The sequence below is a fragment of the Hemiscyllium ocellatum genome, chromosome 26 (assembly GCF_020745735.1).
Source record: "Hemiscyllium ocellatum isolate sHemOce1 chromosome 26, sHemOce1.pat.X.cur, whole genome shotgun sequence".
Lineage (NCBI taxonomy): Eukaryota > Metazoa > Chordata > Chondrichthyes > Orectolobiformes > Hemiscylliidae > Hemiscyllium > Hemiscyllium ocellatum.
In genome coordinates this window covers 51,816,520-51,829,681 of record NC_083426.1, presented here as the reverse complement: position 1 = coordinate 51,829,681, position 13,162 = coordinate 51,816,520, and the positions used below count along the sequence as shown (strand labels likewise).

General features: G+C 39.9%; 1 protein-coding gene across 1 annotated transcript in view; it reads right to left on the bottom strand.

The window, feature by feature from the left end:
* Nucleotides 1-6,713: 6,713 nt before the first annotated feature.
* LOC132828269 (cryptochrome-1-like) overlaps nt 6,714-13,162 on the bottom strand; it is an 81,054-nt gene continuing 74,605 nt past the window's right edge. Inside the window, exons 10-12 of the mRNA XM_060845244.1 lie at nt 11,176-11,259; nt 7,994-8,110; nt 6,714-6,790 (exon numbers count right to left, since the gene is read on the bottom strand). Coding sequence (XP_060701227.1) covers nt 6,714-6,790; nt 7,994-8,110; nt 11,176-11,259 — 278 coding nt within the window. The remainder of the gene's footprint in view (nt 6,791-7,993; nt 8,111-11,175; nt 11,260-13,162) is intronic.

The following is a 13,162-nucleotide window of genomic DNA, read 5'->3' as shown; positions in this document are numbered from 1 at the left end:
GGAAGTGTAGATGAACAGAGAGATCTCGGTGTCCATGTACACAGATCCTTGAAAGTTGCCACCCAGGTTGACAGGGTTGTTAAGAAGGCATACAGTGTTTTAGCTTTTATTAATAGAGGGATCGAATTTCAGAACCATGAGGTTATGCTGCAGCTGTACAAAACTCTGGCGCGGCCGCACTTGGAGTATTGTGTACAGTTCTGGTCACCGCATTATAAGAAAGTTGTGGAAGCTTTGGAAAGGATGCAGAGGAGATTTACTAGGATGTTGCCTGGTATGGAGGGAAGGTCTTACGAGGAAAGGCTGCGGGACTTGAGGCTGTTTTCGTTAGAGAGAAGAAGGTTGAGAGGTGACTTAATAGAGACATATAAGATAATCAGAGGGTTAGATAGGGTGGACAGTGACAGCCTTTTTCCAAGTATGATGACGGCGAGCACGAGGGGGCATAGCTTTAAATTGAGGGGTGATAGATATAGGACAGATGTCAGAGGTAGTTTCTTTACTCAGAGAGTAGTAAGGGTATGGAATGCTTTGCCTGCAATGGTAGTAGATTCGCCAACTTTAAGTACATTTAAGTTGTCTTTGGACAAGCATATGGATGGACATGAAATAGTGTAGGTTAGATGGGCTTCAGATTGGTATGACAGGTCGGTGCAACATAGAGGGCCGAAGGGCCTGTACTGCGCTGTAATGTTCTGTTCTATCTACTTGCTAGGATAGACAGAGAGAGGTGGTTTCTTCTTGTGGAAAAATCTCAGAATAAGGGATCACACATTTAATACAGGATTTCTTCTCTCGGAGGGTGGTGAATCTGAAGAATTCTTTTCTGTAGGAGGCTGTTGAAGCTGTGTCATTATGTATATTCAAGCTTGAGATACACATTCTTAATCGATAAAGAAATTAAGGATTGTGGTGACAATGGAGTTGACGATTATCAGATTAACCATTATCTCTTGAATGGCAAAAGAGACCTGATGGGTTGAATGGTCTATGTCCGCAAACTATGTCTTACGTATGTCATAGTGACTGTATTTTCGCTCATTTGTAGCTAATAAACTCACTCCTTCTTTAATTCAATAAGCATGGTTAAATTAATTGCTTTTAAAACAATACATCTGGGCTGGGAATGGGATATGGGATACTTTTAATATTAACCTTGCTGTGCCCAGTGAGGGAGGGGTTGAGTAAAAAAGATGAGCCACTCATACTTCCTCACCTAAGAGCATTACCATTTGGGGCATCCCATATGGAAACATAACAAATTGGAGACCCTCACTTAGAACTGGTCGTAATCTTGCCTCTGAGTTAATAGGTTGCATGTTCAAGTTCTACTCAGGTCTTGAGTAAAACAATCCAATTTGACATTCCAGTGCAGTATTAAGGGAGTGCTGCAGTGTCCAGAGGTGCCAATGTTCATGTGAAATGTTAAACTGAGACCACATGTTTCCTCTCAAGTTGAGATAAATTAAAATATCCCATACTTCGAGGGATAAATATTTGTCAGAACCAGAGAATAACTTTTTTTTTCTTCAATTAGCATTACAACAGAGTGACAAATTGGCTGTTGCATTTCTTATATCATAATGATTCAAACGATACTCAGGTGGCTTTAAAGAGATTTGGAATATCCTATGGTTATGAAAAGTGCAACAGTCATAGTCATAAGGTTTTGCAACATGGAAAGAGGCCCTTGGCCCATTGTGTCTGCACTGGTCCTCAAACAATTATAAACCCTCATCCATTTTCCAGAATTTAGCCCACAGTCCTGTTTGCTTTGGCATTTCAAGTGTTCACAAAAATAATGTTGTGATTGTTCCTACCTCTACCACTCTTTCAGACAGTGTGTTCCAGATCCTACTCGCTGGGTGAAAAAAGTTGTTTTTTAAGTCCCCTCGTAACCTTATGGCCCTCACCTTAACCCCTGGTTATTCACTGCTCGACAAAGGGGAGAAGTTTCTTCCTATCTATGCCCCTCATGATTTGTATTCCACCATCAGGTTCACCTTCAGCCTTCTCTGCTCTAAGAAAAACAATCTTCCTTCTTAGCTGAAACACCCCAACCCAGAAAACATCCTGGTGAATCTCTCTGCATCTTCCTTAGACTAATCACATCTTTCTTATAGTGTGCACACTTCTTGTTCATAATTCACAGAATCCCTACAGTGTGGAAACAGGCCCTTTGGCCCAACAAATCCACAATGACCCTCCAAAGAGTAAGCCACTCAGACCCATTTCCCTGCCCTATTACTATACACTTACCCTTGACTAATGTACCTAGCCTATAGAATACATGGGCAATTTAGCATGGCCAATCTACCTAATCTGCACATTTTTGGACTGTGGGAGGAAACCAAAGCACCTGGAGGAAACCCATGCAGACAAGGGGAGAATGTGCAAACTCCACACAACAGTTGCCTGAGGCTCGAATCAAACCCGGGTCCCTGGCACTGTGAGGCAGCAGTGTTAACCACTGAGCCACTGTATCACCCCATAATAATTCTTAGCTCCAATAATGATTTTGAGTCGCATTCATATACATACTTATGATAAATATTCACATATAGATTTACAGTGGACTTCAATCTGAACGGGTAAACTTCCCCCAAAAAGTCTATTAAACTACACAAAATACTTGAAAGAAAATGCCCAATTCACAGTAACTGAGATTTCTTATGATTGAACTAAGGATGAGGAATAATCAATTTCAAAATTTTATTGCTTTTATGTATCAACTAATTCAGTACCATCATTAAAAACTTACATTTGTAGGCATTGGCCTCTCCCAAAAACGTGATGGGTCTGATTTTCCTATTACCTGCCTCACAAAAAGCACGCTCACAAGTGTCCATCTCCAAAAAGTGATAATGAACCATAACCCTTGACATTTATTGGCATCAGCATTACTGAATAACTGACTAACATTCTAGGGTTACCACCAACCAAGAACTAGCTATTCTAACATATACAGTATATATTCAAGTAGTAGTCAAATTTTTTGACTACTTTTTAAGGTTAAATTTATGGGGTTGCTATTAAATGGATACTACTTTTGAGGGGCTGAAATTCATGCCAATCAAAATTCATACCATATCATTCGAAGCCCAACTGGTCTCTGAACGAATAAAGAAAACTAAACAATGAATTATGGTAATTCTGAAAGCCCAGAATGGTGCACAACAGCCAGTGGACTGGAAGATCAGGAGCGGAGCGGAACAAATGGCAGACTGGAAGGCTGGAGCGGAATGTGACACCCGGGATACTGACTCATAAATGTTGATCTGTTATCTGTGAAGAATTAGGGTTGAGTTTTACAATAGATATGTGGAAAATTTTAGATTATTTGGCCAAAAATAGGGGATCAACTTTTACATGAGATTGACTATTACTCGAGTATATATGGTACATGCTACAGTACAACATAGGTTTGAGGCTACAATGTTTTGAGATAACTCACCTCCTGTCTCCTGAATACCTGTCCACTAATAACATGGCACAAATCAGGAACGTAATGGAACATTCCCAACTTGCCTGGTTGAGAGCATGTCAGCAACACAAGAAAGTTGACATCACCCAGCACAAAACAACCTGCTTGTTTAGCACCCCACTCAACACCTTCATTGTTTACTCCCCTCATCAACCCTCAGTCTCAAACACCTAGAAGGCTAAGGACAACATATTCATGGGAATATCACTACTGCAACTGTGATTCATGGGAATACCACTACATAAAATACTAGCGAATTTTGAGAAGATTTGTAGCTCAGGTTGAGGTTCTGGATGTGGGTTTGCTCAATGAGCTGGAAGGTTCATTTTCAGACATTTCATCACCATACTAGGTAACATCTTCAGTGAACCTCCAAATGAAGCACTGGTAGTGTAGCCTGCTTTCTATTTATATGTTTGGGTTTCCTTGGGTTGGTGTTGTCATCTCCTGTGGTGATATCATTTCCTATGGTGACATCATTTCCTGTTCTTTTTCTCTGGGGGTGGCAAATGCGACCAACTCTATTAGTTGATAGAGTTTTGGTTGGAATTCTCACAAAAGTCTCTGTTTGGCTTGTCCTAGGTTGGATGTGTTGTCCCAGTTGAAGTGGTGTCCTTCCTTATCTGTATGTAAGGATACTAGTGAGAGTGGGTCATGTCTTTTTGTGGCTAGTTGATGTTCATGTATTCTGATGGCTAGTTTTCTGCCTGTTTGCCCAATGTAGTGTTTGTTATAGTTCTTGCAAAGAATTTTGTAAATGACATTAGTTTTGTTGTTGTCTGTTTAGGGTCTTTTAAGTTCAGTAGCTGTTGTTTTAGTGTGTTGGTGGGTTTGTGGGCTATCATGATGCCAAGGGGTCTGAGTAGTCTGGCAGTCATTTCCAAGATGTCTTTGATGTAGGGGAGAGTGGCTAGGGTTTCTGGACGTGTTTTGTCTACTTGTTTGGATTTGTTGCTCAGAAATCAGCAGACTGTGATCATTGGGTACTCGTTCTTTTTGAATACACTGCATAGGTGATTTTCCTCTGCTCTGCATAGTTCCTCTGTGCTGCAGTGTGTGTTGGCTTGTTGAAATAATGTTCTAATGCAGCTTCATTGGTGGATGTTGAGATGATTGCTTCTGTCATTCAATATTTGGTCCATATGCGTTGTTTTCCTGGAGACACTGGTTTGAAGTTCCCCATTGACTGTTCATTCTCCTGTGACATCTAGGAATGTCAGTTTATTGTTGTTTTCCTCCTCTTTAATGAATTTTATGCATGTAAGGGTATTATTGATAGTCCTGAATGTTTCCTCTAATTTGTTTTGTTTAGTGATAATAAAGGTGTCATCCATGCAGCAGACCCAAAGTTTGGGTTGGATGGTTGGCAGAGCTGTTTGTTCAAGTCTCTGCATTACTGCCTCTGCTAAGAACCCTGATGTCAGAGATCCTATGGGTGCTCTGTTGGTTTGTCTGTAGGTTTTGTTGTTGAAGGTGAAGTGGGTGGTAAGGCATAGGTCCACTAGCTTAATGATACTGTCCTGCTGATAAATTTGGTGGTGTTTGGTGTATGTGTCTTTGGTTCTTCTAATAATGTAGTCAGTGTTTTCTTGCCCAGGTTGAGTTGATGGATGTGAACAGGGCTGTTACGTCAAAGGAGACCATTATTCCATCCTCTTCTATCTTGGTGTCTTTGATGGTCTTCAGGAATTCGTGTATGGCGTGGATGGAGTAGCGTGGGTTTTCTACTAAGTCTTTTATTCTTTGATGTAGCTCCTTGGCCAATCTGTACGTTGGTGTTCCAGGTAGCGAGACAAACAGGCAGAAAACTAGCCATCAGCTAGCCCCAAAAAGACATGACCCACTCTCACTAGTATCCTTACATAATGATGAGGAAGGACACCACTTCAACTGGGACAACACATCCAACCTAGGACAAGCCAAACAGAGACATATGTGAGAATTCCTAGAGGCATGGAATTCCAACCAAAGCTCTATCAACAAATAGAGTTGGATCCCATTTATCATTCCCAGAGAAAAAGAACAGGAAATGACATGACAATTGGAAATGATGTCACCACAGGAGATGACATCACCAACCCAAGGAAACCCAAACACATAAATAGAAAGCGGGCTACACCACCAATGCCTCATTCGGAGGCTCACTGATGTTACCTAATATGATGCTGAAATGTCTGAAAACGAACCCTCCAGCTCAGCTAGCAAACCTACATCCACAACATAAAATACTGCAGATACTGGAAATCTGAAATAAAAACAAAGTGAAGGAGAAACTCAGCAGGTCTGACAGCCTCTATGAACAGCAACAGCTAACATTTCAAATCTCATGACTTCTTCAGAACTGAACAGAACTAGAAAATAATGGAAACAAAATCATAAATTGCTGGAAAAATTCAGCAGGTTTGGCAGCATCTGTGGAGAGAGAGCAGGATTAATGCTTCAGACCCAATGTCCCTTCTTCAGAACTAGAAAATAATGGTTTTAGTGTTATTAGAAAGGGAGCAGAAAGAGAGAGTGAAACAGATGGTGAGGGTGCTAGAGCACAAAGGGAGTGATAATAAATAGGTGCTACTGATAGATGTGAATATTGAAAATAGGTTGGCTGTCAGAGAGGAAACACACGCAAACAATACACCTGGGTAGGGGGAAGAAAGTGTAATTAAAATGAAGGACAGTGTTGGAGAACAGAGTTAGAATGCTCTAGGCGTTTTTTGAAAAAAATATGAATTGCTCTTCATGCTTGTAGTCCCTATTCAACCTGCCTGCCACCCTAATCTAAAGGTGTAATGCCTAATGCCAAATTTTGCAGGAACCCCTTAAAACAGACCCCAAATAATGAAAAAGAAGTCTAAGGTGGGAAAAAAAATGGAAATATGTAGACAGTGATGCAAAACCATAAGACATAGGAGCAGGAGCAGGCCATTTGGACTCTCAAATCTGTTTTGCGATTTAGTAAGGTTCTGGCTATCAGATTGTGGCCTTCACCCCACTTTTCTGTTTGTCGCATCACTCTGGAAATGTGTTTCTCAAAAATACAAATTAGCTTTTAATATATTCAGAGACCCAGCCCCCACTGCTCTCTGGAGATGAAAATTCTAATAACCCTCCACAAGAAGAAATCCCTCCTAATCTCTCATTCATGGGAGACATCTTAATTTTAAAAATGACTGTTTATTTCTAAGTTCCGTCACAAGGGGAAACACCTTTTCACCAACATCATTATGCATTCTTAGTCTGTTGAAAAACCTAATCCTAATGGACAACACTTGATTGACAGCTCTGACTGTCTGGTCTCTGCTGTCAATTGTACAATATATATGAACACAAGGTTAAGAAGTTTTGAGAGCTTGTAGTTTCTGATATTGATATTCAAAGAGTTTGGAAGATAGACATTGTTATTCTGCTGTAGTTCTTTTTGTTTTATAATACGGAAAAAGTTATAGATGAAGTATTGACTTCTAGAAGAAACATGTACCATTGTTACTACATGGTTCATTCGTTCTGTACAACATTTAATGAGTCAATGGACATAATGTGTCATAATTTGGCTTGGGACTTTTGAACTTATTTTTCAAATTGTTCCATCATGCAGAACATGACTCAAGGCACCTCTGAGATGCCGTGAACCACGACTGGCCTGACTCCATGAAAATGACCAAGGAATTGGACATGCTTGTTTCTAAAATGCAGAAGGCCAGATCAAAGTGGTGGTACTTGTTTGTGATTCAAAGCAGCCCACACACTTACAAGGCACAACTGAAAACTGGAGAACTCATGATGGGGTCTGGTATTCTGAAATTGGGACCTCCCTGTCACATTTTAAAGGAATTGAGTATCACAATTCAGCAAAGATCCAGACTCAGTATAAGGCTATTAAATTTATTAATGTGGTACAGTGGCATTCTCATGTGATATTATTCAGACTTAATTCATTTTAAAAGGGGACAGATGCCAGAGGCTCAAAAACTAGGGAAGGTGTAGCAATCTGATTATATTGAGCTGCAAACTGGAACCAGAATTGAGAGGCTTGCTGAAACAGCAGAAGTTTGATGTTAAAAACAGAAAGACTCCCATTCTAAAATGAGGATCAACTAGATTTTACTAGCCTGCGTGATGAATTTAGCTTGCTAACAAGGCTAAAGTAACATGATATATGCTTTGTTACCAGGACTACTGTGAAATAGCTTAAATTTCACTGAAAACTACCAGATTTATTTTACATGAATTTGCAGGTTTGTTTATAATTGTCCCTGTCTCAGTAGGGTGATCATCTGTCCACAGTCTGGAAAGGATCTCTGCATTCAATACACACTTAAGTCAAACTGTGATACGACAAACCATGGGCAAGTAAGAGGAGGTAGAAATCACTTGCAATAAAAGAAAATCATTGGCCCGAAGAAATCACTTAGTGCAATTTTGAAATTTACAGGAGTTACATTATTAAGCTTTTTTAACAAAGTAAACTAGGATTGCAAACTGAAGGTGTTTTGCTAAATGTAATACTTGCATCATCACACTGTCGCCGGACTTTTTGCGCTAAAGATTCCATGTCATCACTGACAGCTGTATCACGTTCCAATTCGCGTTTGCCAACCATTCCTCCACTGGTGTGGGTTTGAACAATGCCTGATTAAAATAAATGCAAGAAAAAATAGAACTACATTAACGATAAAAATGTGACCCTGAAATTTTAGTTGGAGGAAAGAAGTTAATGAGTGGTTCACCTCACGGACACAAGACAATTCCCAAGTACTTGTAACTGTCAGGCAATATTTAAACAAAGCAATCCCCATTCTCTCTCACTTCCACCCCATTGCAATCATCTGTTTCTGTGCTGTATAACTTTATGACTGATGTTCAGGAATTCTTGGGTGGATTCTTAAACAGCAAACCCAAACAAGAAGATAGAACATGCCCAGAGACTCTAGCCACAGTACCATACATCAAAGACATCTCTGAGATGATGATCAGACTACTCTGACCCCTTGGCATCATGGTAGCCCACGAATCTACCAACATTCTGAAACAGCTACTGAAGAACCTAAAGGACCCTGTATCAACAGCCAGCAAATCGAATGACATATACAAAATACCCTGGAAGGACTACAATAAACACTACATCGGACAGACAAGCAGGAAACTAGCCACCAGGATACATGAGCATCAACTAGCCACCAAAAGACATGACCAACTATCACTAGTATCCTTACACACAGACAAAGAAGGACACCACTTCAATTGGGATAACACATCCACCCTAGGACAGACTAAACAGAGAGATGCATGGGAATTCCTAGAGGCCTGTCATTCAAACCAAAACTCCATCATTTGGACCCCATTTACCAACCTCTGAGAAAAAGAACTGGAAATAATATCATCCACCTTAACAGATCAAGACACATAAACAGAAAGTGGGAGAGAACACCAGCACTCCAATGGAGACTCACTGATGATATTACCCAGCATGGTGATGAAATGTCTGAGAACAAATCTACCAGCACAGCGAGCAAAGTTACAACCTTTCTGTCTTATTTTTAAAGTGAATATCATAGTTTGTATCGACATCATTAGGCTACACTAGGCTGCAATAATATTAGGTGGTACGATCAGCCTCTGGAGGCAAAAGTACTTCTGTCAGGTGAGGTTGGTTTTATGAGTACCAATGGTCTAGGCTGGTTTCAGTGAGGGAAGGGTAGCAGACAGGAAACGTAATGACTTTAATTTACTAACTAAAGTATATTACACTCAATCAAGTGTAGTCACAGAATCCTTACAATGGAGATAATGGCCGTTCAGTCCATCAAGTCTGCACCGATTCGCTAAACAACATCCCACCTAGACCTCACATTTACCCTGGACTGTGGGAGGAAACTGGAGAAGCCAGAGGATTTAAACACAGACAAAGGGGAAACTGTGCAAACTCTACACAGATAATTGCCCAAGGGTGGAATCAAATCCAGAAACTGAGCACTATGAGGCTGTGCCATCATGCTGTCAAATAATACAGCAGACAATCTGCACACAGCAAAACCAGGTATGTTGACAATAACTTGATACTTTCTGCCTTCATGATTTTAAATGAGAGATAAATATTGGCCAGGACGCTATAGATAACTTTGCATTTCTCCAAAATAGTGCCAATATTCTTTTAGTACTGAAGTGTCAGCCTACCATTTTAAACATCCATTTTGTTCGTAAAAGGTGCAAAGCAATTTGATCTCTAGGCCTCCTAATTTTCCGTAAGAAAGTGATATACTCAATTTACTTGTCTGGTGATCCGGAGAGTCAAACCCCAAGCCTGAACTGAGTATGATGGGTAAGTCTCTGATTAATATACTTTATTAAGTGACCTTTAAGCAGCAATTGGATAGGTACATGGATGGGTGCTTAGGCTAGGACAAATGTTCGACACAGTATCGTGGGCCGAAGGGCCTGTTCTGTGCTGTATTGTTCTATGTTTATATTACATCTCTGATTTATATTTCAGTTTGAGATTAAAGCTAACATTCTTCTTTTTTTTGCTCCTGTATGCTAACTTCTAATGATTTGTGTACTGGGATATGAAATCATCTTACTCCTTTACAGTTCCAGGTCTCACCCTTCAGAAAATAATCAAATTTGCTTTTCCTTGATCAAAAGTGATTGATTTTATATTTACCCAAATTGAACTCCATCTGTCACAGTTTATCCACTCAGTGTATGTTTTTGTTTGTGGATTTAACACATGTCAAACTGTCCTTGTAAAGCACAATATATAACGTTTCTGTTTGCCATGTCAAACACACCACTATTGGACAGCCTGTACTATATCCACTGGTTAGAGGCAACATTTATTCCATAATTCTACTCAGTCTCATGGCAGATTAATTACCTTTCTCCATGTCTATTCAGAGAATCCAATCTCTCCAAGATTTTACCCTCTGAATCATTTCATGTGTACACTAGCAGGTTGGGGTTGGTTTAGCTCAAGTGGCTATCTCGTTGGTGTGTAAAGTAGTAAGATTCCAATAATGTGGGTTCAATTCTTGCACCTGCAGAGGTAACCACAAATGACTCTCCTTCTCAAACTCTTCTGAGTTATGGTGGCTTTCAAGCTAAATCACTGCCAGTCATTTCTCTCTAATGAGAGAGTAAGACTATGGTGACTTGACAATAGGATGTGTTGTGCTGACATCTACTGGCCACAATACAGAAATAAACACTGCTCACTATTCAACTGCACAACTAATGAGAGAATAAAAAAGTTATCATACAGGAGCAAAAGCATAAGTTAAATCCACTTATTACTTTCACAAGTTTGTTCTATAACATTATGGTACAATATAATTACTTGTCCAGTTGTTGTTTTGCATTTGCAGTATTTTGCTTTAATTGGATTATTTATCTTTGAATCCATACCGTTCTTCTTCTGGACCGACATCTGGTCAGATTAAAATTAAAATCAACAGCTCATGAAGGATGGCATTGTATATTAAAGTCATGTTCCAAGAAAACAGTTTGAAGGAGTAGCAATTGGTTCTTGTTTTATATCCAAGGAAAACAAATGACTCTGCATATACTACTAATCGTCCCATGAACTTGTAAAAAAAGGGCACTATTGTTTTGATTATCATAACAGAAGATGATCTTTCAAGTATGCTTTATAATATGGCTTGATGAGTGGTTTGACATAAAAGAAACTCCAGACTCACCATTATTCTCAGTTATTTGATCTCCCAGACAGTACACAGTTCCTCCGCTTCCATTTTGGTTTGAAGGCACTGAGGCGAGAAGACCTAAGACAATAACAAAAACTTATATATTTTATATATATATATATATAGTACCCTTGATGTACAAAAATAATTCGATAGGAAAAGACAGAACAAAATCACTACTACTTCAATATTTTATGCTATTTATTTCAAAAGTATCTATGAATGTGCAACCACTTTATTTCAACAGTAAAAAGTAAACTTTTTAAAATGTTTTCTTTTCATAAGATATGAATAACACTGGTAATTTATTATCCATCTCTAGCTGCTCTTGAACTGACGGAGGCTTTGAGGGATTTAAGAGTCAACCACATTGCTTTGGGTTTGAACTCTCATATAGGCCAGACTGCATAGGAATGGCAGATTTCCCTCCCTAAAATGAAAGGACATTAGTCAACCATATGGCCTTTTCCAACAATTAATAATGGTTTTGAAGTTGCTATTCCTTTACCTTCTTAAAACAAAAAAAATCCATATTATATGCTAATTGAATTTAATTTCCACTAGCCTGGGCATCTGGATTACTAGTCCAGTAACAAGAGTGGGCGGTACGGTGGCACAGTGGTTAGCACTGCTCCTCACAGCGCCTGAGACCCAGGTTTAATTCCCGACTCAGGCGACAGACTGTGTGGAGTTTGCACATTCTCCCCGTGTCTGCGTGGGTTTCCTCCGGGTGCTCCGGTTTCCTCCCACAGTCCAAAGATGTGCGGGTCAGGTGAATTGGCCATGCTAAATTGCCCGTAGTGTTAGGTAAGGGGTAAATGTAGGGGTATGGGTGGGTTGCGCTTCGGCGGGTCGGTGTGGACTTGTTGGGCTGAAGGGCCTGTTTCCACACTGTAAGTAATCTAATCTAATCTAACACTACCACTACCTTTCCACACAAAAAAAACTGTTCCCATCTACAGCCGTAGGAAGGATTATACATAGCAGAACATCTGTAATTACACATATCTCCTTAAAGCACCCGGAGGAAACCCACGCAGACACGGGGAGAACGTGCAAACTCCACACAGTCAGTCGCCTGAGTCGGGAATTGAACCCGGGTCTCAGGCAGCAGTGCTAACCACTGTGCCACCGCGCCACCCACGATTAGTACTGTTATTCAGTGGTTTGAGAGATAAACCAGTATTTTTTGAGCAACAATGCTCTAAAATGAGTGAGCTCTCCCTGGGTATTAGAATTGAATGCTGTACCAGTGGTTTTATGGAAAGTTACACTTTCTTGAAGATAGGCTATCTAAATACAGTGCATGATTTGGAAGACCTGCTTTGCCATTTGCTCAGGAAGCTGATACATTTCAGGGTACATCTACTAAAATTTGCTTGTCAAAGTAAAGGTATATGATCATATGTCCATCAGGGTTTTAGACTAATACAGCTGAACCTCAAAGTATGTATTTTGTATAGAAAACAACGCTATATTGTTTATTGTTGCCTTCTGTTGGAAATAAAATGCCTGAGACAGGGTACTTTTAATACAGTAATAGGGGATTTATCCACATTTTCTTTATGCCTGACATGAAAATTGAAGTTCACAATATATCAAAAGACCAGCTTACTAAACAAAAACAAAACTGCTGTGAAACAAAAACCATAAGTCTCAGTTCTGAAGAAGAGTTACTCTTTCTCTCCACAGATGCTGCCAGACCTGCTAAGTTTCTTCAGCAATTTCTATTTTTGAATCATAGGGCTACTCTCTCATTACAGAGAGACAACTGGTGATAAGTTTAGTGCAAGAGTCACCATGCCTCAGGTCAGCAGTATTGTTGAGAAGGCAGTACTTTCATAATAACCTCAGCTGGTGCAGGAATTGAATCCTCAGTTGGTGTCACTCTGCATTGCAAACTGGTAATCAGCCAACTGACCTAACAATCCCCAGTATGCCTGACATACTGTGTTTGCTACATTCTGACATCGAATTCAAT